The 27,141-nt window shown below is 44.8% G+C and overlaps 1 protein-coding gene across 2 annotated transcripts in view; it reads right to left on the bottom strand.

The window, feature by feature from the left end:
- EPHX2 (epoxide hydrolase 2) overlaps positions 1-27,141 on the bottom strand; it is a 109,247-nt gene that overhangs the window by 68,445 nt on the left and 13,661 nt on the right. For both annotated transcript variants that reach the window (XM_067462580.1, XM_067462574.1), the window contains exons 2-6: positions 18,075-18,159; positions 15,488-15,647; positions 12,885-13,075; positions 10,989-11,111; positions 1,878-1,952 (exon numbers count right to left, since the gene is read on the bottom strand). In XM_067462580.1, coding sequence (XP_067318681.1) covers positions 1,878-1,952; positions 10,989-11,111; positions 12,885-13,075; positions 15,488-15,647; positions 18,075-18,159 — 634 coding nt within the window. The remainder of the gene's footprint in view (positions 1-1,877; positions 1,953-10,988; positions 11,112-12,884; positions 13,076-15,487; positions 15,648-18,074; positions 18,160-27,141) is intronic.

Below are 27,141 nucleotides of genomic sequence, written 5' to 3'. Positions count from 1 at the left end.
GGACTTTAACTCCTACAATTCCTAACAGCCGGTAAGCTGTTAGGAATTGTGGAAGTTGAAGTCCAAAACACATGGAGAGCCCAAGTTTGCCCATGCCTGGTCTACAGCCTGTACACTGCCTATTACAGGGAAAACCAGCTGATCCCCAACCCATCTGAAACACAGACATGTGCCCTTCATCTCAAGAACAGAGAAGCATCCCGAGCTCTGAAGATCACCTGGGGAAGAATCCCACTGGAGCATTGCAACACACCCAAATCCCTGGGAGTCACTCTGGACCGTTCTCTGACCTACAAGAAGCACTGCCTGAACGTCAAGCAAAAAGTGGGTGCTAGAAACAATATCATACGAAAGCTGACTGGCACAACCTGGGGATCACAACCAGATACAGTGAAGACATCTGCCCTTGCGCTGTGCTACTCCGCTGCTGAGTATGCATGCCCAGTGTGGAACACATCTCACCACACTAAAACAGTGGATGCGGCTCTGAATGAGACATGCCGCATTATCACGGGGTGTCTGCGCCCCACACCACTGGAGAAATTACACTGCTTAGCCAGTATTGCACCACCTGACATTCGCCAGGAAGTAGCAGCACATTCGCCAGGAAGTAGCAGCCAATAGTGAAAGGACCAAGGCAGAGACATCTCCAGCTCATCCCCTGTTTGGGTATCAGCCAGCACGTCAACGACTTAAATCTAGAAATAGTTTTCTAAGATCTACAGAGGCACTCGCTGGAACACCTCAGCAAGCGAGAGTCCAAAAGTGGCAGGCTCAAACCCAGAACCTCAACCAATAGCTGATACCCAATGAGAGACTCCCCCCTGGGCACACAGAGGACTGGGCGACTTGGAAGGCGCTGAACAGACTGCGCTCTGGAACCACGAGATGCAGAGCCAACCTCATGAAATGGGGCCACAAAGTGGAATCCACGACATGCGAGTGTGGAAAGGAGCAAACCACAGACCACCTGTTGCAATGCAACCTGAGCCCTGCCACATGCACAAGGGAGGACCTTCTTGCAGCAACACCAGAGGCACCACAAGTGGCCAGATACTAGTCAAAGGACATTTAATCGAATACCAAGCCTGCAAATTTCGTGTTTTGTTTGTTTGTTTGTTTTAATGCAATACAACTGTTTTGGTTTGCTCCTGATGTGATAAATAAATAAATAAATAATGCTAATCAAGGTGGCCAATGGCGACATTCACACTTGCCTCAAGCAGGGAAGAGTTCTTTCTCCCATCCTGGACATTATTCCACAGATACCAAACTCACAATTCTGTATTTTGTCTGTTGTTTTTGCTTTGTTCTGTTAGAAATGTAATATAATCGACTGGTTGCACTGACACGATAAACAAATAAATAAATAAATAGCCTGTATTTCAGTTAGCAAATCCTATGATAAAGAAGTTTCTTTTCACAAAGCCATTTAGGACCTCCCAGCACCGCTTTCCCTCCTCAGTCTCCAGGTGCATCTACACAGAAGAATTAATTAATAATGCAGTTTGGCACCACTTTAACTGGGATGGCTGAATGCGAAGGTAGTTGTACAAGGTCTTTAGCTTCTTTGGTGTCTCACCAAACGACAACCCTCATGATTCCACAATGGGGCTTAAAAGTGGTGTCAAATTATATTACGCACCCTTAGAGAGGACATCTTGCTAGTCATTCTCTAGGTCCTCCCATGCAACTTGACAGCATGCCTTGGTGAGATGTCCCAAGGCACTGCTCATTCCAGGTGAGAAAAATAGCATTCTGGACTATGTAAAAAGTGTATTATACAAAAGGTTTTGGACCTGAACCTGCAATTATTTTCCCTGCTGAAAGCCCTTAAATGTGACCCTACATTGCAAATACGATCTTCCTGCAATTACCTTGATGGCCACATAGCCGTGAGCCACATTCTCTGGTTCGCATGCCAACGGAAGGATTTCTTCCTGGTTGAGAAGCTGCAGAGACAGGGAATTTGAGGGAAAGAAAAAAAGAGTTTATAGCGCCATAAGTAATGACCCAGGCAACTTCTGTCAATCTATCTATATAAAAATGCTCTGTGCATAATGAGTACCTTAAAAACAAAAGAACCAATGAACAAAATCACACCAAATTTGGCAACAAAACATCTCACAACACAAGGAGTGACCATCACTCAAAAAATTATGATTTTGTCATTTGGGAGTTGTAGTTGCTGGGATTTATAGTTCACCTACAATCAAAGACCACTCCGAACTCCATCAATGATGGAATTGAACCAAACTTGGCACACAGAACTCCCATGACCAACAGAAAATACTGGAAGGGTTTGGTGGGCATTGACCCTGAGTTTGGGAGTTGTAGTTCACTTACATCCAGAGAGCACTGTGGACTCAAACAATGATGGATCTGGACCAAACTTGGCATAAATACTCAATATGCCCAAATATGAACACAGATGGAGTTTGGGGGAAATAGACCTTGACATTTGGGAGTTGTAATTACTGGGATTTATAGTTCACTTACAATCAAAGAGCATTCTGAATCCCACCAATGACAGAATTGAGGCAAACTTCCCACACAGAATCCCCATGACCACCAGAAAATACTTAAAGTCATTGAATCCAACTCCCTTCACCAGGTCAAAAAACATAATCAAAGCCCTGCTGACAAAGAGCCATCCAGCCATAGATATAGATAGAATCATAGAATCATAGAATCAAAGAGTTGGAAGAGACCTCATGGGCCATCTAGTCCAACCCCCTGCCAAGAAGCAGGAATATTGCATTCAAATCACCCCGACAGATGGCCATCCAGCCTCTGCTTAAAAGCTTCCAAAGAAGGAGCCTCCACCACACTCCAGGGCAGAGAGTTCCACTGCTGAACGGCTCTCACAGTCAGGAAGTTCTTCCTCATGTTCAGATGGAATCTCCTCTCTTGTAGATATATATGATTCACACGCACACAGATATAGTAGGATAGATTTGAAAGGGACCGCTAAAGAAGAACAATTATATCTTGCATATGCCAGAGCAGGCAAACCAGACAATCTCAACATCAACGCTGACAAACAGCAAGAAATACTTTTAACCCACAAGCATATATTAGAAACCAACACTTTCTCATTACTTTATTTTCTAGCTCATGAGACTGAGCCACAGCAACACGTGGCAGGGGATAGCTAGTACTTCCATAAATCCATTGGTTCAGTGGGTTTGCAGAATCTCAGAACTGGCTCTTTGAGTCAAACAAGCATATTCTAATTAGGAATGGTCTTTAGATTTGGCCCCTTGGAATGTGTTAAACTATTTTTTACCCAGAATCACACCATTGTCATCTGATCTAAGATTACTTCATCTAGTGGTCTCTTATTTTTTCTGAATGAAGCAGAGAGTGTTTGAGGACCGGGACATCAATAGGAAGACCAAGGTGCTTGTTTATAAAGCTATTGTCCTCCCAACCCTGCTTTACGCCTGCAAGACGTGGACTGTCTACAGACGTCCACATGCAACTCCTGGAACGATTCCATCAGCACTGCCTCCGGAAAATCTTGCAAATCTCTTGGGAAGACAAGCGAACAAAGGTCAGCGTTTTGGAAGAAGCAAAGACCACCACCATTGAAGCGATGGTACTCCGCCATCAACTGTGCTGGACTGGCCACGTTGTCCGGATGCCCAACCACCATCTCCCAAGGCAGTTGCTCTACTCTGAACTCAAGAATGGAAAACGGAATGTTGTTGGACAGGAAAAGAGATTTAAAGATGGGCTCAAAGCCAACCTTAAAATCTCTGGCATAGACACTGAGAACTGGGAAGCCCTGGCCCTTGAGCACTCCAGCTGGAGGTCAGCTGTGACCAGCAATGCTGCAGAATTTGCAGAGGCACGAATGGAGGGTGAAAGAGAGAATGTGGCAAGAGGAAGGTGCGTCAAGCCAACCCCAACCTGGACCGCCTTTCACCTGGAAACCAATGCCCTCACTGTGGGAGAAGATGCAGGTCAAGAATAGGGCTCCACAGTCACCTAAGGACCCACCGCCAGGATACTACACTTGGAGGACCATCATCCTCGGACTATGAGGGATCGCAATGAGGGAACACTGTAGCGAGGAGGGAAGAAGAGCCGCCCCCTCGCCCTCTTTATCTTCCACTTCGTCCTCCTCATCGCTGCCCGGGCCTCTTTCCATTGCTTGGCAGCAAGAGGCCTCAGCGGTGATGATGAAGGTAAAGAGGGCGAGGGAGTCGTCTTCCCTCCTTGCCCTCTTTACCTTCTTCCGTCTACTACTCATCGCCACTGGGGCCTCTTGCTGCCACTTGGCCAATAAGGCCCTGTCTCTCGTCCCTACCAAACATGACTGCAATGGCAGTGGGACTGAGAGCAGGGCCTCCCCAGATGATCTTAAGGTCCTAGATGGTTTGTATAAATAAAATCTTCAAATAAAATCTGCACCAGTAAAAACAGTCTATTCTGCAAGCATTTGATCCCATAACCAGGATTTAAGTTTCTTCCAGAAGGTCAGGAGCCGATCTAATCTCCTTAGGGAGGGAGTTCTACAGCTGAGGGGCCACCACAGAGAAGGCCCTGGCTCTTGTCCCCACCAAACACGACTACAATGAAGGTGGGACCAGGTAAACTGGGCCGGAACTGTTTAAGGCATTCCCATTATCTCAAAAAACACTTTCGCTTTCCCCCACAGAAACATCAGTGTTCCCTCGCAACGAGGGAGCACTGTAGCGAGGAGGGAAGAAGAGTCGCCCTCTTTACCTTCCACTTCCTCCTCCTCATTGCTGCCCAGGCCTCTTTCCATTGCTTGGCAGCAAGAGCTTGGCAGCATTGCTTGGCAGAAACCAAGAGCAGAGCCTCCCTAGATGACCTTAAGGTCCTTGATGGTTCATAGCAAGAGATACGTTCAGACAGGTAAATTGGGCCAGAACCGTTAAGGGCTTTATAGGCCAAAGCCAGCACTTTGAATTGTGCTCAGAATCTAACGGGCAGCCAATGGAGCTGGCGTGACAAGGGTGTTGTGCGCTCTTGGTACCCTGCTCTCATGAGCAACCTGATTGTCGAGCGTTGGACTAGCTGAAGCTTCCAAACAGTCTTCAGAGGCAACCTCACATACAGTGCACTGCAGTAGCCTATTTAGGATGTAACCAGAGCATGGACCACCATGGCCAAGTCAGACCTCCCAAGGTACGGGTGCAGCTGGCGCACAAGTTTTAACTGTGCAAAAGCTGCCCTGGCCATCGCAGCAACCTGGGGTTCCAGACTCAGCGATGAGTCCAGGATCCCTCCCAAGCTGTGAACCTGTGCCTTCAGGGGAAGTGTAACCCCGTCCAGCACAGGCTATGACCCTGTGCCCTGTTTGACCTTGCGACTGATCAGGAGGACCTCTGTCTTGTCTGGATTCAACTTCAATTTGTTAGCCCTCATCCAGACCATCACAGCAGCCAGGCACCGGTTCAAGGCTAGGACAGCCTCCTTAGCAGAAGGTAGAAAGGAGTAATAGAGTTGGACATCATCTGCGTACAGATGACTCTAAAACTCTGGATGATCTTGCCCAATGGCTTCATGTAGACATTAAACAACATGGGGGACAATATTGAGCCCTGCGGGACACCACAGAACAATGGCTGCGGAGTCCCCCAGCAACACCTTATATATAATGGATGCTTAAAAACACATAAATAAATATTTTAAAAAAATATTTTTAAAGAGTAAAACTAGAAGTCAACTTGCCATATTCCAGTATTTGTAAATATCTCGTGCCCTGCCTTAGAATCATAGAATCCTAGAATCAAAGAGTTGGAAGAGACCTCATGGGCCATCCAGTCCAACCCCATTCTGCCAAGAAGCAGGAATATTGCATTCAAATCACCCCTGACAGATGGCCATCCAGCCTCTGCTTAAAAGCTTCCAAAGAAGGAGCCTCCACCACACTCCGGGGCAGAGAGTTCCACTGCTGAATGGCTCTCACAGTCAGGAAGTTCTTCCTCATGTTCAGATGGAATCTCCTCTCTTGTAGTTTGAAGCCATTGTTCCTTGTCCTAATCTCCATGGAAGCAGAAAACAAGCTTGCTCCCTCCTCCCTATGGCTTCCTCTCACATATTTATACATGGCTATCATATCTCCTCTCAGCCTTCTCTTCTGCTGGCTAAACATGCCCAGCTCCTTAAGCCGCTCCTCATAGGGCTTGTTCTCCAGACCCTTGATCATTTTAGTCGCCCTCCTCTGGACACATTCCAGTTTGTCAATATCTCTCTTGAATTGTGGTGCCCAGAATTGGACACAATATTCCAGGTGTGGCCTAACCAAAGCAGAATAGAGGGGAGTTGGGTAAGAACTAAATTATGATTATGATGATCATGCCCTCTACAATCTCGGCAGCTCCTTCCCTACCTTTTCCATTTTGTCACTTCACGCCGTTCCTTCCTTTCTATCGCCTTGTTTAGCTCTCAAAACCATGACAGCGGAGTCCAATGTTCAGCATATGGATTGCTCAATGAGTGCGAGGGTTTAAACAAAGAGCAAACAAAACACAACTAAAACTGAAGCAAAGAACTACAAAGAACATTGTCTCTCTATGATACATTACACCAGGCATGGGCAAGCTTGGGCCGTCCCTCCAGGTGTTTTGGACTTCAACTTCCACAATTCTGAAGAGCCAGTAGGCCCACGTTTGCCCATACCTGCACTACAATATGCTTTTCAATATTTACATGCAAACGCATGGAGCTCGTAGTATTTATTTATTTACTTTGCTTCTATACCGCTGTTCTCAGCCCGAAGGCGACTCACAGAGGTTCACAAGACACAGAACACAGCAGAATTCAACACCAATATAAAACAGTTAACAACCTAATCTAATATACAATTCATACACAATTACCACGATAACCATTCACTGGCGTCTCGTCACTAAAAACATGATCCAAATTCGTCATCCATTGTTCCATTCCTATGTCATTACCAGTCTTTGCACTAATTATTCGAACGCCTGCACAAATAACCAGGTCTTTACTTTTTTGCGGAAGACCATTAAAGATGGTGCTAATCTAATATCTGTGGGAAGGGCGTTCCACAGCCGGGGAGCCACCACCAAGAAGGCCCTGTCTCTTGTCCCCGCCAGCCGCGTAGTACTTTCTTAGGTGATCCCTCGTTGTCCAAGTAGGATAGTCTTCCAAGATCAGTGTACTGGTGTGTCCGTAGGTGACTATGGAGCATTATCTTACTGGCATTCTTGATCTGCATCTTCTCCCGCAGTGAGGGCATTGGTTTCCAGGTGGAAGGTGATCCCAGTTGGGGTTGGCTTGACGCACCTTCCTCTTGGCACATTTCTCTCTTTCATCCTCCATTCGTGCCTCGTTGAATTCAACAGCACTGCTGGTCACAGCCGACCTCCAGCTGGAGCGCTCAATCATAGAATCATAGAATCAAAGAGTTGGAAGAGACCTCATGGGCCATCCAGTCCAACCCCCTGCCAAGACGCAGGAATATTGCATTCAAATCACCCCTGACAGATGGCCATCCAGCCTCTGTTTAAAAGCTTCCAAAGAAGGAGCCTCCACCACACTCCGGGGCAGAGAGTTCCACTGCTGAACGGCTCTCACAGTCAGGAAGTTCTTCCTAATGTTCAGATGGAATCTCCTCTCTTGTAGTTTGAGGGCCAGGGCTCCCCAGTTCTTGGTGTCTATGCCACAGTTCTTAAGGTTGGCTTTCTGGCATTACAGAGGGATTGGCTGGTGACTGTTGGAAGAGCATTTTGAAACAAAGCACTTTGTTCTTTTGGTAGAATACGTATTGGTACTTTCAAAGTAAGGACTGCACAATTAAACAGTAAATAACACTTCCAAACTGGTAACAAAAAAATTCAAATACTGTCGAAGGCTTTCATGGCTGGAATCACTAGGTTCTTGTGGGTTTTTTTGGGCTATAGGGCCATGTTCTAGAGGAATTTCTCCTGACGTTTCGCCTGCATCTATGGCAAGCATCCTCAGAGGTAGTGACGTCTCTTGGAATTAGGACAGTGGGTTTATATATCTGTGGAATGGCTGGGGTGGGGCAAAGAGCTCTTCTCTGCTGGAGCTAGGTGTGAATGTTTCAACTGACCACCTTCATTAGCATTTGAAGGCCTGGCTGAGCCTGGGAAAATCTTTTGTTGAGAGGTGTTAAGATGTGCCTGGTTGTTTTTTAATACTGGTAGCCAGATTTTGTTCATTTTCATGGTCTCCTCCTTACTGTTGAAATTGTCCACATGCTGTGGATTTCAATGGCTTCTCTGTGTAGTCTGACATGGTGGTTGTTGGAGTGGTCCAGCACTTCTGTGTTCTCAAATAATATGCTGTGTCCAGGCTGGTTCATCAGGTGCTCTGCTATGGCTGACTTCTCTGGTTGAAGTAGTCTGCAGTGCCTTTCATGTTCCTTGATGCGTGTCTGGGCGCTGCGTTTGGTGGACAATTGTGGACAATTTCAACAGAAAGGAAGGGACCATGAAAATGAACAAAATCTGGCTACCAGTATTAAAAAACTCTAAAATTACAACAGCAAAACAGCAGAGAGGAAACAACCAGGCACATTTAACACCTCTCAACAAAAGATTTTCCCAGGCTCAGCCAGGCCTTTGAATGCTAATGAAGGTGGTCAGTTGAAACATTCACATCTAGCTCCAGCAGAGAAGAGCTCTTTGCCCCACCCCAGTCATTCCACAGATATATAAACCCCTTTTTCCTATTTCCAACAGACCTCACTACCTCTGAGGATGCTTGCCATAGATGCAGGTGAAACGTCAGGAGAAAATGCCTCTAGAACATGGCCCTATAGCCCGAAAAAACCCACAAGAACCTAATTCAAATACTGTTACATAGTGTAATGCAATACAATTAAGAAGATCCAAAAGCCTCATCGTTTCTAAGTGCCCTTTGTATTCTTTCTCTCTCTCTCTTTTTTTTTAAAAGCTGCCAAGTGCAAAGGTAGACTGTCTGGGCCAATGCACAAGCACAGAGGCAAACGTTTCCGCAGCTTTAAGTCGCTCTCCTGAGAGAAAGAGGCAGAAATGGCCTTCCGGAGACGAGGAAGATCCACTTTCCAAGAATCAGCTGCTACGTGAGCTACCTTTTGCAGAGCAAGGAAGATACTGTACAGCTTTTTTTGAGTTTTGTTTTGGCTGGGAAATGCTGCCAGTGCTACTGACAGAGGCTTCAAGCAAAGGATTAGCATCAAAATCCATCCTTTTGCATTCAAGGCAATGCACAGGCAAACTGGTATGGTTAGCATCCTTGCTTTGGTGCTGAAACATGCAGTTTCATGGAGCCATGGGAAGGCCAGCCTCCTCCTCCGTATCTCCAGAATGCCATGCCATTAATCAAAGGTGCATCTGCACTGGAGAACTAATAATAACAATAATAATAATAATAACTAGCGGTCCCCTGCCACGCGTTGCTGTGGCCCAGTCTGGTGATATGGAAAATAAAGTAATTAGAAAGTGCTGTAATGTCTTTATACTTGTGGGTAAACAGTATTTCTTGATGTTTCTTTGACAGTGTTGACGTAGAGATTGTCTGGTTTGCCTACTCTGGAACATGCAACATATAATTGTCCATCTTCAGTAGTCCCTTTCAAATCTATAATACTTTATCTGTGTGTGTATGAATCATATCTATCTATCTATATCTATGGCTGGATGGCTCTCTGTCAGGAGGGTTTTGATTACGTTTTCTTGCCCTGGTGAAGGGAGTTGGACTGGATGGCTTTAAGTATTTTCTGTTGGTCATGGGGGTTCTGCATGGGAAGTTTGCCCCAATTCTGTCATTTGTGGGGTTCATTCAGAATAGTCTTTGATTGTAGGTGAACTATAAATCCCAGTAACTACAACTCCCAAATGCCAAAGTCTATTTCCCCCAAATTCCTTCTGTGTTCATATTTGGTCATATGGAATATTCATGCCAAGTTTGGTCCAGATCCATCATTGTTTGAGTCCACAGTGCTCTCTGGATGTAGGTGAACTACAACTCTCAAACTCAAGGTCAATGCCCACCAAACGCTGCTAGTATTTTCTGTTGGTCATAGGAGTCCTGTGTGCCAAGTTTGGTTCAATTCCATCATTGGTGGAGTTCATAATGCTCTTTCATTATAGGTGAACTATAAATCCCAGCAACTACAACTCCCAAATGACAAAATCATAATTTTTTGAGTGATGGTCACTCCTTGTGTAGTGAGATGTTTTGTTGCCAAATTTGGTGTGATTTTGCAAATCAAAAGGTAGAGTTTGAACCCTGGATTGGGGTGAGTTCCTGGCCTTTAGCCCAGCTTCTGCTTACTTATCAGTTTGAAAGCAAAATGTAAATAGATAAATGGGTACTGTTTAAAGTGGGGAGGTATTTAAGGCACCCATAAGGACATGCCAGAAAAACCTCTGAGGATGCTTGCCACAGATGCAGGCAAAACGTCAGGAGAGAATGCTTCTAGAACATGGCCATATAGCTTTAAAAAACCTACAACAAGCCAGTGATTCCAGCCATGAAAGCCTTCGACAGTATAATAAAATGTCAGTAATTCAATCAAGGTCAACGCTGGAACACCTCAGCAAGTGAGAGTCCAAAAGTGGCAGGCTAAAACCCAGCTTTTGAACTGTAGTGTCGGAAGAAAATTCTGAGAGTGCCTTGGACCGCAAGGAGATCCAACCAGTCCATCCTCCAGGAAATAATGCCTATCTGCTCATTGGAGGGAAGGATAGTAGAGGCCAAGATGAAGTCCTTTGGCCACATCATGAGAAGAAAGGAAATCTTAGAGAAGACAATGATGCTGGGGAAAAGAGAAGGAAAAAGGAAGAGTTGGCCAACCAAGAACAAGATGGTGGATGGTATCCTTGAAGGGACTAGCTTGACCTGGAAGGAGCTGGGGGTGGTGACGGCCGACAGGGAGCTCTTGTGTGGGCTGGGCCAGGAAGTCATGAAGAGTTGGAAGAGACTGAATGAATAAACAACAAATTAGTATTGAAAATAGTCCCCGAGCAGCATCTTACCTGAACGCCGGTCATGTCCTGCAGCTCCTTCAGGGCATCCTTCTCATCTCGAACCAAGATGGTGGCCATCCCAATCTCCTTCGCAGGGACCAGGTTTGCACCGACGTCATCCAAGAAAATAACCTGGAGTGTGGAAGAAGTCCAAAAAGTTGGAGTAAGAAATCCCTAAACCAAGAGGTCCCAATCTTTGGTCCTTCAGATATTTTTTGGACTTCAGATACCAAGCTGGATCTACACTGCCATATACAATCCAGATTGCCCCAGTTCAACAAAAATGAGACAGTGTCTTATATTAATTTTGCTCCCAAAGATGCACTTATTTTCAGGGGATGTCTTATTTTTCCATGAAGAAGAATTCTTAGAGTCCTCATGGAGTGATTTTGGAGTCCTCATGGACAACAAGTTAAAGATGAGCCAAGAATGTGATGCAGCAGCAAAAAAAGCCAATGGGATTTTGGCCTGCATCAATAGGAGCCTAGTGTCTAGATCTAGGGAAGTCATGCTACCCCTCTATTCTGCTTTGGTCAGACTACACCTGGAATCACACTGTGTCCATGAAGAAAACAAGCCTGCTCCCTCCTCCCTATGACTTCCCCTCACATATTTATTTATTTATTTTTATTTATCGTGTCATCAGCAACCATACCATTGTGTTACAATTCTAACAGAACAAAACAAATACACAGATTAAAAAGAAAAGAAAAAACACACACACAGATTTTGCAAACTTGGTAGTTTGTTAAATGTCCTTTGACCAGTATCTGGCCCCTTGGAGTGAGTCTGGTGTTGCCGCAAGAAGGTCCTCCATTGTGTATGTGGCAGGGCTCAGGTTGCATTGCAGCAGGTGGTCAGTGGTTTGCTCTTCTCCACACTCGCATGCCGAGGATTCCACTTTGTAGCCCCATTTCTTGAGGTTGGCTCTGCATCTCGTGGTGCCAGAGCACAGTCTGTTCAGCGCCTTCCAAGTTGCCCTGTCTTCTGTGTGCCCAGGGGGAGTCTCTCATCTGGTATCACCCATGGATTGAGGTGCTGGGTTTGGGCCTGCCACTTTTGGACTCTCGTTTGCTGGGGTGTTCCAGCGAATGTCTCTGTAGATCTAAGAAAGCTATGTCTTGATTTAAGTCGTTGACGTGCTGGCTGATACCCAAACAGGGGATGAGCTGGAGATGTCTCTGCCTTGGTCCTTTTACTATTGGCTGCTACTTCCCGGCGGATGTCAGGTGGTGCAATACTGGCTAAGCAGTGTAATTTCTTCAGTGGTGTAGGGCGCAGACACCCCGTGATAATGCGGCAAGTCTCATTAAGAGCCACATCTACTGTTTTAGTGTGGTGAGATGTGTTCCACACTGGGCATGCATACTCAGCAGCAGAGTAGTATAGCGCAAGGGCAGATGTCTTCACTGTGTCTGGTTGTGATCCCCAGGTTGTGCCAGTCAGCTTTCGTATGATGTTGTTTCTAGCGCCCACTTTTTGCTTGATGTTCAGACATATTTATACATGTCTATCATGTCTCCTCTCAGTCTTCTCTTTTGCAAGCTAAACATGTCCAGCTCTTTAAGCCGCTCCTCATGGGGATGCTAAAAGATAATCACAGAACTATAAGTTCATCCACCAAAGTAGAAACAATGAAAACAGTGGAAAATGATGAATATTTATTGGCTGGTGGAAAGAAGGGGAAGCTCATGAAAGCATCCAGCTTTGTCCCCATATATCACTCATTCCCAAACTTTCGTCCTCTAGTTTTGGACTCTGACTCCCTGAAGCCACAGCCTGGCCAACAATTAGGGGACTCTGGGGCTGGAGTGCAAAAGATCCGGAATACTTCTGTAAATGGAGACACAGCAAGAACAAAACCCTCCCTCTGAGATCAACAGTTTGCCACTGTCCACAACTGACCTCCTCGGGCTTGGCCTTCAGCTCCTTCAGGGCATATTTATACACCTCAGGGTCTGGTTTCTGCAGTCCGACCCGGCAGGACTCAATCACTTGGTCAAAGTGTCTCCGCAGCAGACAAAAGACCAGCCCCGTGTGGAGTCTGTTGGGGGAGTCATCCAGCCAGTTGTTGGTCAGGACAGCAATCTTGAAACCTGGGAAAGGGGAGAGGAATTAAGGCAATGACAAACACAATCTGATTAATTATCCTGTTAGCCATCCCCTGCCATGCGTTGCTATGGCCGAGTCTGGGTATATGTGTTGTGTCTGTGCGCGCGTGTGAGTGTGTGTGTATTTGTACTTGTTTATAAAGCTATTGTCCTCCCAAGCTATATGCCTTCGAAGCGTGGACTGTCTACAGACGTCACAATCAACTCATGGAATGATTCCATTTGCGCTGCCTCCAGAAAATCCTGCAAATCTCTTGGGAAGACAGGCGGACAAACGTCAGCGTTTTGGAAGAAGCAAAGACCACCAGCATTGAAGCAATGGTCCTCCGCCATCAACTCCGCTGGACTGGCCACGTTGTCCGGATGCCCGACCACCATCTCCCAAAGCAGTTGCTCTGCTCCGAACTCAAGAATGGAAAACGGAATGTTGGTGGGCAGGAAAAGAGTTTTAAAGATGGCCTCAAAGCCAACCTTAAAATCTCTGGCATAGACACTGAGAACTGGGAAGCCCTGGCCCTTGACCTCTCCAGCTGGAGGTCAGCTGTGAACAGCAGTGCTGCAGAATTTGAAGAGGCACGAATGGAGGGAGAAAGAGAGAAACGTGCCAAGAGGAAGCCGTGTCAAGCCAACCCCGACAGGGACCACCTTCTATATGGAAACCAATGCCCTCACTGCAGGAGACGAGGCAGATCAAGAATAGGGCTCCATAGTCACCTACGGATCTACCCTGGAAGAATATCCTACTCGGACATTAAGGGATCGCCTAAGTCAAGTCAGACAGGTAACAGTAGGAAACTCCATGTTATCTGATATTTTCATTTATTTGACGTTCTGCCGGCCTGTTTATGTCGGTTAAGCGAGACTCTACTGCATGAATAATGGTAACAACAACAGAAACAACAATGATAAAATAATTCTAATAATAATAATTATTATTATTATTATTGTTATTATTATTATCATTATTCTCTTGGTTCTACAGTATGACAGGTGCTACTGAGTAGAGTTTTGGTTCATCATTCATTTTGTTATCTGTCCAATAATCTAGTAATTAATGAGCTATCGCAGGTAATGTTCCGAGTCTCCTTATATGCAATTCTATTGTTGTGATCCTGTCTGTGGTGCTTTGGTGGTTCATTTGGAATCACTGCCAGAGCAACCTAAAACCATTGAGATGATCTCTCCTTTGATGGAAGCTTTTGGGCAAAGTTCATTTCTTCTTCTTCTTAGGTGATCCCTGGTAGCCTGAGGATAATGGTCTTCCAAGTGTAGTCTTGTTTCATAGTGTAATCATAGTGTAGTGTGGCTGTAGAGCCCTATTCTTGATCTGCATGTTCTCCCGCAGTGAGGACATCGGTTTCCAGGTGGAAGGCAGTCCAGGTTAGAGTTGGCTTGATGCACTTTCTTTCTCTTGGCACATTTCTCCCTTTTTCCCTTCATTCGTGCATCTTCAAATTCTGCAGCACTGCTAGTCACAACTGACCTCCCATTAGAGCACTCAAGGTCCAGGGCTTCCCAGTTCTTGGTGTCTATGTCACAGTTTTTAAGGCTGACTTTAAGCTTATCTTTAAATCTCTTTTCCTGTCCACCGACATTACGTTTCCCGTTCTTGAGTTGGGAGTAGAGTAACTGCTTTGGGAGATGGTGATTGGGCATTCAGCCAATGTGGCATTCAGTCCAGCGGAGTTGATGGCGTAGGAGCATCACTTCAATGCTGGTGGTCTTTGCTTCTTCCAACACGCTGACATTTGTCTGCCTGTCTTCCCAAGAAATTTGCAGGATTTTCCAGAGGCAGTGCTGATGTAATTGTTCCAGGAGTTGTATGTGATGTCTGTAGACTGTCCACATTTTGCAGGCATATAATAATAATAATAATAATAATAATAATAATAATAATACTTTATTTATACCCCACTACCATCTCCCCAAGGGACTCGGTGCAGCTTACATGTCAATAGACAAAAGCAATAACAAAACAATCAATACAATACAATACAACACAGGAGTTGAGTGTGATGTCTGTAGACAGTCCACGTTTTGCAGGCATATAGCAGGGTTGGGAGGAAAATAGCTTTTCACTGTCAGCTGGACATAGTTCACTTCTAAAGCAAACGTATTAGTGTTTGCCTATATTGAGAATGACAGACTCAGCTGTATGCTGATCTGTTTAAGTGAGCCTGATCAACTCCATCTTGACAACAGCTGACATCGAACAGAAAAGTCTTGCAAATGCTGATTTGTTATCACCGGGTTAGAGGAATACTTCTCGAGGTGTAATAAAAATCCCAAAATACATTTGAACACTCAAAAAATGGCACATTCTGGAGCCCCAAAGTGACCTTTTGCCCACCTGGGAAATAAAGCTATAATATTAATCTCTTTGCAGATAACCTTTACCATTGTTCTTGAGAGTCAGGGCCGCTTTCAGAAAAGGAACGCTGAAGACCTCTTCCGCAAACAGTTCTTGGAAGATCTGGCCCATCGAAAACGACTCTGGAAGGGGGCTCCCCGAAGAGACCGCCATTTTCTTGAAGTCTTCTTCAAGCTCAGAAATAAGCTGAAACACATGCCCAAAGTTCATATATTTTGGGGAAAAAAACATGTAATACAGATAACTTTGGGTAGAAGACTGTGAGCCAGCTTTACAAAGGTAGGTCTAGTAAAGATATAATTGACGATTAAATTGCAAATAAGCCTTATTATATAAAAAAGGGAAGTTTCAAGGACTATTAATCAGTTAAACCACCGAGCTGCTGAACTTGCTGACCAAAAGGTCGGCAGTTCAAATCCGGGGAGCAGGGTGAGCTCCTGCTGTTAGCCCCAGCTTCTGCCAACCTAGCAGTTTGAAATCATGCAGATGTGGGTAGACCAATAGGTATTGCTTCTGTGGGAAAGTAACAGCACTCCATGCAGTCATGCAGGCCAAATGACCTTGAAGGCGTCTACAGACAATGCCAGCTCTTCGTCTTAGAAATGGAGATGAGCACCACCGCGCAGAGTCAGACACGACTAGACTTGATGTCAGAGGAAAACCTTTATATTTACTATCAATAAAGGTAAAGGTAAAGGTAGTCCCCTGACATTAAGTCCAGTCATGTCTGACTCTGGGGTGTGCTGCTCATCTCCATTTCTAAGATGAAGAGCCAGCGTTGTCCGTAGACACCTCCAAGGTCATGTGGCCAGCATGACTGCATGGAGCGCCGTTACCTTCCCGCCGGAGCAGTACCTATTGATCTACTCACATTTGCATGTTTTCGAACTGCTAGGTTGGCAGAAGCTAGGGCTGACAGCGGAAGCTCACGCCGCTCCCCGGATTCGAACCTGCGACCTTTCGATCAACAAGCTCAGCAGCTCAGTGCTTTAACCCACTGCGCCACCTGGGGCTCCCTTACTATCAATAGATTACACTTATTATGTAAGATTTTGGCTTAATAATAATAATAATAATAATAATAATAATAATAACACTTTATTTGTACCCTGCTACCATCTCCCCAAGGGACTCAGTGCGGCTTACATGAGGCCGAGCCCAAACACAACAATACAAGCAATAACAACACAGTACAAGCAATTAAAAACACATAGACAAGATACACAACATTATCAATAAAACAGCAGATAATTAAAAACAGCGGGGAGACCAAATGTAGAGTTAAAATTGGAAACAATGCTGGGACATGAACGGAAGGTGATAGTGGTGTTTGTGGAAGGGCATACAAACAGACTTAAAGAAATGTAAAGTGCTTTGGAGGACAAAGTGCTATGGGTTATTATTCCGGGAAGGCACACTGGAATAGCCACGTCTTCAAGTTCCTCCTGAAGACTGCCAAAATTGGAGCCTGTCTGATGTCTTTAGGGAGTGAGTTCCAGAGTCGAGGGGCCACCACCGAAAAGGCCCTCTCTCTCTTCCTCACCAATTGCGCCTGCGATGTTGGTGGGATCGAGAGCAGGGCCTCTCCGAATGATCAAAGGGATCGTGTGGGTTCGTAAATAGAGATGCAATCACTATGCTATGAAATCACATTAATGAGAAAACAAATTATGTGGAAATTAACTAAATGTAAACAATAACAACACCTACAAAATTCAATTCAAAGTGCAGGTGATTACCTATAAAACCCAATATGCTTTGGGTCCAAACTATCTTTGAGACCGCATCTCCTTCTATGAACTGGCACGGGCATTTAGATCTGCTGTGGAGGCCCTTCTCTCAGTTCCACCACCATCTCAAGCATAGAATCACAGAATCAAAGAGTTGGAAGAGACCTCATGGGCCATCCAGTCCAACCCCCTGCCAAGAAGCAGGAATATTGCATTCAAATCACCCCTGACAAATGGCCATCCAGCCTCTGCTTAAAAGCTTCCAAAGAAGGAGCCTCCACCACACTCCGGGGCAGAGAGTTCCACTGCTGAACGGCTCTCACAGTCAGGAAGTTCTTCCTAATGTTCAGATGGAATCTCCTCTCTTGTAGTTTGAAGCCATTGTTCCGCGTCCTAGTCTCCAAGGAAGCAGAAAACAAGCTTGCTCCCTCCTCCCAAGCATGGTTGGTGGGGACAAGAGAGGGCCTTCTCGGGGGTGGCTCTCCAGCTCTCTTGAGTAATCCATGGTCAACATGATGAATCATCATAGTACTGGCAGATAGCTGGCCCACAGGTTCCACTGCATTGTAGGAATTTAATAATTTTCATATTTTTATAATTTTATCAGTGAGATTTTTATGCGCTGTTGATTATACTTATGCCATTGTATTTATACTTATGTATACAGTGTTTCCTTGCTACTTTGCGGTTCACTTACCGCGGACTTGCTGTTTCACGGTTTTTAGCGAGAGAACACTGTACACTGCGGCGGCCTGGCCGAAGGTAGAGAGGGTGAGGGGGCAGCTCTATTTCAGTCACAATTACCGATTTGGAGGGGATTTGGGGATTTCAAAATTTCAGAGAAGGAACACACAAACTTTATGGCATCCTAAATTCTTCTTACCTGGGTTAGGCCAATCTGACCCACCATCGCTCTGGAGAACGGTGAATTGGTGCCACCCTGGGAGATGGCTTTGAGGAAGAAATCACTGGAAGAAGGAAGAGAAAGGGACAATGTTAAACCAATTTTGCATTTTTTTTCCTTCTAGACCATCTGCAAGCCCCAGACCCTTCTCCTTTTGTATGCAGCCCCTCTCAACATGGTAACTAGAAGTGAAGTCACTGTGCCCCATCACCATTATGAGAAAGGCCATTGCAAAAAGAGAGAAAGAGAGAGAGAGAGAAAGAGGTAGTTGGGTTGAGTAGGTTGATGGCATATTTTGCCCTGGATATGATCCACTGTGTGGCCAAAGTGGAAATATTTGATGTGTTTTTGCATATTGTTTAGGCTTTCTGCATTGGGTTTCGGCATAAATAGCCCAACATGGGGTTGGAGGGCTTTGAGGATGAAACAAAAGCTTATGATGGCCAAAAAGTCATGCCCATACAAAACCCATGCTTTCTCTATCTTTATTTTGCACTTAAATCAAGACATAGTTTTCTTAGATCTACAGAGACACTCGCTGGAACACCCCAGCAAGCGAGAGTCCAAAAGTGGCAGGCCCAAACCCAGCATCTCAATCCATGGGTGATACCAGATGAGAGACTCCTCCCTGGGCACACAGAAGACTGGGCAACTTGGAAGGCGCTGAACAGACTGCGCTCTGGCACCACAAGATGCAGAGCCAACCTCAAGAAATGGGGCCACAAAGTGGAATCCACGACATGTGAGTGTGGAGAGGAGCCAACCACTGACCACCTGCTGCAATGCACCCTGAGCCCTGCCACATGCACAATGGAGGACCTCCTTGCAGCAACACCAGAGGCACTCCAAGTGGCCAGATACTGGTCAAAGGACGTTTAATCAACTACCAAGTTTGCAAAATTTGTGGGTTTTTAAAATCTGTTTGTTTGTTTTGTTCTGTTAGAAATGTAATACAATGTTCTGGTTGCGGATGACACGATAAATAAATAAATACTAATAATTAGACTTGTGCACAGATTCGGAGTGGTCAGTTCCCTTCAGCCAACTGAGTTGTTCAGCTTGGTCAGATGGCCATAATAGCAAGGGCCCAGCCATCATGTTTTTCCATCCGTAACGGGACCATGTGGCAGCCGATCACGGCTTCTCCTCACCTATGCGGCATCACACGGCACACAAAGAGGCTGCTGCGTGTTGCTCGCACAGGGCTTTCCTGTGAGCCGGGCCCATTGAATTGAAAACCCATGCTCCCTTGAAGGGAAAAAAGGAAAGGGTCCCGGGAATGGAAAGGGGAGACTCATAAGTTCCCCATTGCCACCAATGGGATGGATCTAGCTGCATTTTGCAGCTGTGGACCAAAAACAGCTCCCATTTTTGGGAGGACTGCAAAAACGCATGCGAGTGCAGAGAAGAGCAAACCACAGACCACCTGCTGCAATGCAACCTGAGCCCTGCCACATGCACGATGGAGGACCTTCTTGCGGCAACACCAGAGGCACTCCAAGTGGCCAGATACTGGTCAAAGGACATTTAATCAACTACCAAGCTTGCAAAATCTGTGTTTTGTTTTGTTTTTTAAATCTGTTTGTTTGTTTTGTTCTGTTAGAAATGTAATACAATGGTATGGTTGCTGATGACACGATAAACAAATAAATATTTCAAAACCAAAGTCTACTGCGGTCCTGGCTACATTTACAGGACTTGAATGCATGATCACAGAAGGGGACCTTAGGAAGAGCTGCCCAACAGTGTGCCTCTCTGCCTTGGAGTCCGATGGAGGCTCCTTCTTTGGAAGCTTTTGGACAGATGCTAGGTAGCTTTGATTTTGCTTTTCCTGCATGGAAAAATGGGGTTGGACCAGATGCCCCTCGGGGTCTCTTCCAACTCTATGATTCTATACTTCTATGATTCAAGCTCTCTCACCTGCTTTCTTTCCGACAATTATAATCTAAATTGTAATGAAAACAGGACTGGTATGTGTTCGCCCCCAGGATGTACTCAGAGGCCAACTATCTGGATTCTTAAACTGAAATTTAATCTCTTTAACCCAGAAAGAGATTCCAGCAATGTAGTCTCTTAACCTCTCCTTGAAAAGGAAGAGAAAATATGCACACAACCAGCTCACGATGCAAAACAGTATCCCTAAATCTGATGTAAAACCAAATTGGCGTATTTTGTCCAATAAGTCAGTTGAGACTTGAAACCACCGAGTGACTTTAGACTGGTCACTCTCTCTCAGCCTCACAGGGAGGCACTGGGAAGTCACTGGGACCTGCCTACCTGCGTGACCGCATCTCCGTTTATGAACCCGCATGTTCCCTTCGTTCATCCGGAGAGGCCCTGCTCACGATCCCACCGGCGTCGCAAGCGCGGTTGGTGGGGACGAGGAACAGGGCCTTCTCTGTGGTAGCCCCCCGACTCTGGAACGCCCTCCCCAAGGACATCAGACAAGCCCCTACGTTGGCAGTCTTTAGGAAGAGCTTGAAGACCTGGCTATTCCGGTGTACCTTTCCAGAATAGGAAACTCCAGCAATACGTCCCAGAAGCACTTTATTAGAGATTAAGATTGTCCGCACATTGCACTTATCCAAAAATCCTTATATCTCACTCAGCATACTCAGCTAGCGGGGTACAAATAAAGTTAATAATAACAATAAAGTCCTCTTTGAACAAATCTTGCCATAAAAGAACCCTCTGAAAGGTTCAGAAATCACTTCAAGGTACACAACTACAACTGTTGTATCCCAGAGCAGGAACCTCTGTCCTTAAACACCACACGGGTATAGTCAAATCAACAAGCAGTTTATTAAAGGATATATGTTAGCAAAGCAATAAAAATGATAGAAACAGTATAGTCCAAAAGAATATTTTCTAAAAGGTAACAGATAGTCCATGAACTTCAAGGTACAAAGGTAAAAACACAAGATCCAATTATTAGATCTCCATGAAGCAGCATGGAGATCTAATACCCAGAACAGGAACCTGGCAAACTGGAAACATGAAACTAGAAATTCACTTGGAAACAAGATGGTCATGAAATTTCAACGTTGACCAAACTGAGGTAAAATCCTTTCCCTGTCTCATATAAAGCTTTTCCTGTCCCATGAAATGAAAGGAAAGCATTCCATTTGCCTTTACAATCAGATAAGGATTTCTTTTCTCTTTTCTAATAGACCAGTGGTTCTCAACCTGGGGTCCCCAAATGTTTTTGAACTACAATTCCCAGAAATCCTAACAGCTGGTAAACTGGCTGAGATTTCTGGGAGTTGTAGGCCAAAAACATCTGGGGACCCAAGATTGAGAAGCACTGTAATAGACAGACTGACCTTCAGTGAGCTTGGGAACTTTCTTTTAGTTTACAAAAGTATTTTGTCTTCTATCTTCAATCTTATTAACTTCTGCACCTGACAAATCATCCTCAGAAGACAGTTCCTCAGAGAAAGGCTTCCTTGGGCCCCTTTCAGGAATTTGACCTTCAGAATCTATAGGAGAAGCACTCCGTTCATGAGAAACCTCAGACCTTTGAACAAGGCCTGGACTTGACAGCTCAGGCCCAGGAAAACCATCATCCCCACTGACATCAGATACAATCACAGGCTGAACTACAACAACAACAAGAAGAACAAAAGATCAACATGACAACCTCACTGCATTCAGCCTCCCACCTTTGTCTTTGTTGGACTATAAATCCCATCAACCATGATCCAGCCCATCGTGTTCACTTTCCCAGAGTAGCTTCCCAGGTTGTTCATAGAATCATAGAATTGGGAGAGACTCACAAGGGCCATCCAAACCAACCCCCTTCTGTCAGGTATGAAAATACAATCCAAACCCTCCTGACATATGGCCCTCCAGCCTCTGCCCTCTGCCCTCCAGCCTCTCCGGCCTCCGAGAAAGAGACTCTACCAGGATCTGAGGCAGCGTATGTCATTGTTGAGCAGGTCTAACCTGCTCAACAATGTTCGTAATGTTAATGTGGAATCTCTTTTTCCTGCAATTCGGATCCTAATATTTAAACATGACTATCACGTCCCTTCTTTACCATTTTATACAATGCACTAAAAAAAAATCAACAGGGAGTATTTTGCAGCAAAGAAAACATGATTCATTTAATATGAAACCCATAAGGAGAGTGTTCTTTAAGCAAACAAAACTTCATTTGTACACAGCCCAAAGCTCCATAGATGTGCTTTCCTCCTAGATCAGTGCCAGATATTCATATATTTGCTGTAAGAGTGTCAAGGGTTCATCCTCGTCCTCCTTACCTTTGATCCGCTTCTCCCCTTTATCTCCCCACCACCCAACGGTTGGCATCAAGAAAAGAATTAGGATGCACCTCTGTGCCATGTTTGGGTTTTCTCTTTGCGCTTCCAGGCAGGGAAAACGATTGGTGACCCCACATGAACACCAGAAACTCTGCAGGAGAACAGATGCTCCAACACCAAAGAACGGTGCATGATACCACAATCAATTGGGCAAATAGAGTTCATCCGAATTGGAGTCGGAGGTCAAGAACAAAGGCTCCTTAGAACTCCTCTTCATGTTTGGGAAGAAGGAAATGTAAACAGACACAACAAAGTCGATGAGGGATACAGGGCCAGAGAGACAGAATCACAGAATTGGGAAAGATCCCATGAATCCAGTCCAACACCTTCTTCCAGACAGGAAGACACAATCCTAACACTCCTGACAGATGGTCATCCAACCTCTGTCATCCAACCTCTGAAACCCCCAGAGAAGAAAGGAGACTCTGAGGAACATACCGTATTTCATCATGTAACAGTCGCACCGTCATTTTTGGTGCGACTATTATGTGATGAAATACAGCATTCCACTGCCAAACACCTCTTACTATCAGGAAGTTCTTCTTAATGTTTAGGTGGAATCTCTTTTCCTGAAGTTTGAATCCACAGCTCCATTGTGTCAGTCTCTGGAGCAGCAGAAAACAACCTTCCCCCCTCCTCAATGGGATATCCTTTTAAATGCCTTCTCAACCTTTAAGTTTCTTCTTAGACTTCTTGATCCTGGCTTCTTGATCTTTGATTATTTTGTTGGTCCTTCTCTGGACACCATCCACCTTTTCCATCTCCTTCCCAAATTGCTTTGCCCAGAACTGGACATAGTGTTGCACTCCAGAACAGAAAAAGCCCTCTGATTGTAAACACCACAACATTGATTGGAAAACAATCCTTTTATTGAAAATAGTTAAAAAGCAGCAAGTAAAAAGCACTTTAAAGAAATAGGTAAATCCAATTAGGTAAGAAGATAAGCAGGAGCAAAAATAGTCCAGGGTAAAGTTCAGCAAGGTCCATAAAAACAAAGCCCACACTTTTCTAATATAATTCAGGAAAACAGAAAAAAAAATAATCCAAGGTATAAGTATGCATTCATACAATCCAAGAATCCAAACTATGGAACAAGAAATACTTAGACAAGAATCTTCCAAGCAAAGCTTCCATGAACAAGGATGAGAACTACGCTTGATTCCAACAATGCTTCATCTGACTATATTTCCCATACTTGATACTTTTATCCCCTCATTAAGCTATTTTGCTTTACTAGAGATCCCCAAATCTTTTTCTGTCGGAGCCTGGCAGAAGGCCAAAGGCACTGTTCAGCCTGTCTGTTTTGACTAATTTCCTCTCGTCTATCTATTTGTTCATTAAGTTTTGCAGCTGGGCCAGGTTCCCCCCCCCCCCCCCCCCCGTGTCAGGAGTGACCTGAGAAACTGCAAATCGCTTCTGGTGTGAGAGATATGGCCATCTGCAAGGATGTTGCCCAGGGGACGCACGGATGATTTGATGTTTTATCATCCTTGTGGGAGGCTTCTCTCATGTCCCTGCATGAGGAGCTGGAGCTGATAAAGGGAGCTCATCTGCCTCTCCCCGAATTCGAACCTGCGACCTGTCGGTCTTCAGTCCTGCCGGCACAGGGGTTTAACTTAGCTGGGCCAGGTGCCCAGTTGTTTTCAAGCCCCAAATTCTGGGAACTTCTTTGTAGCAATTCAGGGAATACGCTATCATCCCCACACCCTTCAGGGACATTCTCATGGGAAACTACACTTTGCACAGGAGTCTCCTGGTCCTTCTCTGCATCAGTATCATTGACCAAACCATTGCCATCTTGAAATTCATTGGCATCACTTCCCACATCCAAAGCACCCTGATCCTGAAACACAATCACAGGCTAAATGCCAACACATAGGATGATTCCAGGTGAGGTCTGATCAAAACAGAGTAAAGAGAGACCAGGAGTTCCCATAATCTCAACACTAGACTCTTGCTGATGCAACCTAGAATCACATTGGCCTTTTTAGCTGTCATATCACATTGCTGGCTCATGTTTAGCTTGTAGTCCACAAAGACTCCTGCATCCCTTTCCCATGGACTATTTTCAGTCCCTGTTTCCACCATCCTATATTTGTGCATTTCCTTTTTATTGCCAAAGTGTAATTTCATACATTTCACCCTCCTGAAATTTGTTTTGTTGGTGTTGTCCCACCTCTCTCATCTGTCAGGGCCACTAGACTTCCACCCCAGATCTGCTCCTCAAGAACATTCCTAGGCAAGAAGCCAACTTCTTCTTCATGCAAAGCAGGTGTCCTGCTACTACTCCACTGTGAAACATTCCCTCTGCCATTGACTTTTGAGGGCCAATGCTTTCTAAATGGCTCTGGGGACTCATTAGCATGGACATAAATTATGTAAATAAATGAAACAAAGCAGAGCTGCCAAACCCACAAGCTAAATAGCACAAGTGTGTATTACATAAGTACAGTAAAGGTCAAATGTGATGGAAGAAGCAAAGCTGGAATTGTCAGGTTTGGGGCATCCTTCAGGTTTGACAGGGAACGTATTGGCAGCAAGAAGTAAGTTGTTCTAAGTACTTATAATGAGTGGAAAAAATGAGAGAAATAATCATAGTATTAGTAGTACTACTAAGTTTTATTATATTATTTAGTTATTATTTTATTTTATTTACAGTATTTATATTCCGGCCTTCTCACCCCGCAGGGGACTCAGGTCGAATTACAGTGCACATATACATGGCAAACATTCAATGCCATAGACACACAACATATTTAGGCTCAATTTAAGCTTCATGAGGGTATGATTGAATTCCAGCCACCGGGGGAGCTGTTGCTTCACTGTCCACTTGTGACACTGAGTCCTTGATGGAGTACTTCCTCATTCTTTTGCCCGCTGCTAGAGATTTTTATGGCGTCGTAAATTAGTTAAATTAGCCCTCCCGCATAACGGTACCTAAATTTCCTACTTGACAGATGCAACTGTCTTTTGGGCTGCTAAGATTGACAGCAAGGTACAGAAATGCAAAGATACAGAATGGGGAAAGAATGCAAAGATACAGAAATGCAAAGATACAGAATGGGGGATGCCTGGCTCGAGAGCAGTACGTGTGAAAAAGATCTTGGAGTCCTCGTGGACAACAAGTTAAACATGAGCCAACAATGTGATGTGGCGGCAAAAAAAGCCAATGGGATTTTGGCCTGCATCAAGAGGAGCATAGTGTCTAGATCTAAGGAAGTAATGCTACCCCTCTATTCCTTTTTGGTTAGACCACATCTGGAATATTGTGTCCAGTTCTGGGCACCACAACTCAAGAGAGATATTGACAAGCTGGAATGTGTCCAGAGGAGAGCGACTAGAATGGTGAAAGGTATGGAGAACAAGCCCTATGAGGAGCGGCTTAAGGAGATGGGCATGTTTAGCCTGAAGAAGAGAAGGTTGAGAGGGGATATGATAGCTATGTATAAATATGTGAGAGGAAGCCACAGGGAGGAGGGAGCAAGCTTGTTTTCTGCTTCCCTGGAGACTAGGACGCGGAACAATGGCTTCAAACTACAAGAGAGGAGATTCCACCTGAACATGAGGAAGAACTTCCTGACTGTGAGAGCCGTTCACAAGTGGAACTCTCTGCCCCGGAGTGTGGTGGAGGCTCCTTCTTTGGAAGCTTTTAAACAGAGGCTGGATGGCCATCTGTCAGGGGTGCTTTGAATGCAATATTCCTGCTTCTTGGCAGAATGGGGTTGGACTGGATGGCCCATGAGGTCTCTTCCTACTCTTTGATTCTATGATTCTATGATTCTAAGGTAGACAAATGGCCGGGAGCTTACTCCAACCTGGCTGGCTTCAAACTCATGACCTTTCGGTCAGTGGTGATTTAACGCAGCCTACTTCTAGCCAACTGCGCAACAGCCCAGTCCATTCGAAAACAGATTTTATGAATATCTGGGAACAGCTTTGTTGCCAAAACAAGTTGTGCTGCCAACTCAATTTTTTTCTGTCCTAATGCTATATTTTCTTTTGTCTGTTTGGTTTTATCCACCATCCCAGATAGATATATACAATTCAGCAGTATGCATCCACCGCTCTCTCTTGAGTATATTTGCAATTATCTCGATATTTACAATTCCATTGATACAAAAGCTTTCAGATCCTTCAGCTTCATAAACAGAAGAGTACAATAGCATACGCTTAAAATGAGGCATCTTATGTTGCTAAAGCAGTAAATGACTAGGCTTTGTGCAAAACTATTATTATTATTATTATTATTATTATTATTATATTTATACTCCACTTTATTTCTCCTAAAGGAGACTCAAAGCAGCTTAACATAAAAGCATTAGTATACAATTTCAAATATGCAAATATGCAAATATTAAAACAGAATTTATTTCCAATATTTCTATCCCGCCCTTCTCAACCCCTAAGGGAAGAAATATAAACAACTGGAGGACCTATCAAAATAACTACAGTATGACTCCCATATCTGTGAGAGATGCGTTTTGGGACTTCGCATGTATAGACAAAACTGCAAACAGTGAAACGTATTGTGTCCATTATATAATAAGAGTTGTGCTTGAGGAAATATCAAATGTTTAGAGACGGTAGTGTTGTGGCTCAGCAAGCAGGATTTTTCAGAGGATGAGGGAATTGATGGGTTTCAAAGTGAAGAATGATCAGAGAGATTTGCAGGCTGAGAAGGCTGTTGTTTGGGATCCCTGTGCTCATTCCCAGGCAACAGAAAG

This window comes from Anolis sagrei, chromosome 1, assembly GCF_037176765.1.
Source record: "Anolis sagrei isolate rAnoSag1 chromosome 1, rAnoSag1.mat, whole genome shotgun sequence".
In the NCBI taxonomy this organism is placed as follows: domain Eukaryota; kingdom Metazoa; phylum Chordata; class Lepidosauria; order Squamata; family Dactyloidae; genus Anolis; species Anolis sagrei.
The sequence above is the reverse complement of the archived record's forward strand: the minus strand, read 5'-3'. Positions and strand labels throughout refer to the sequence as shown.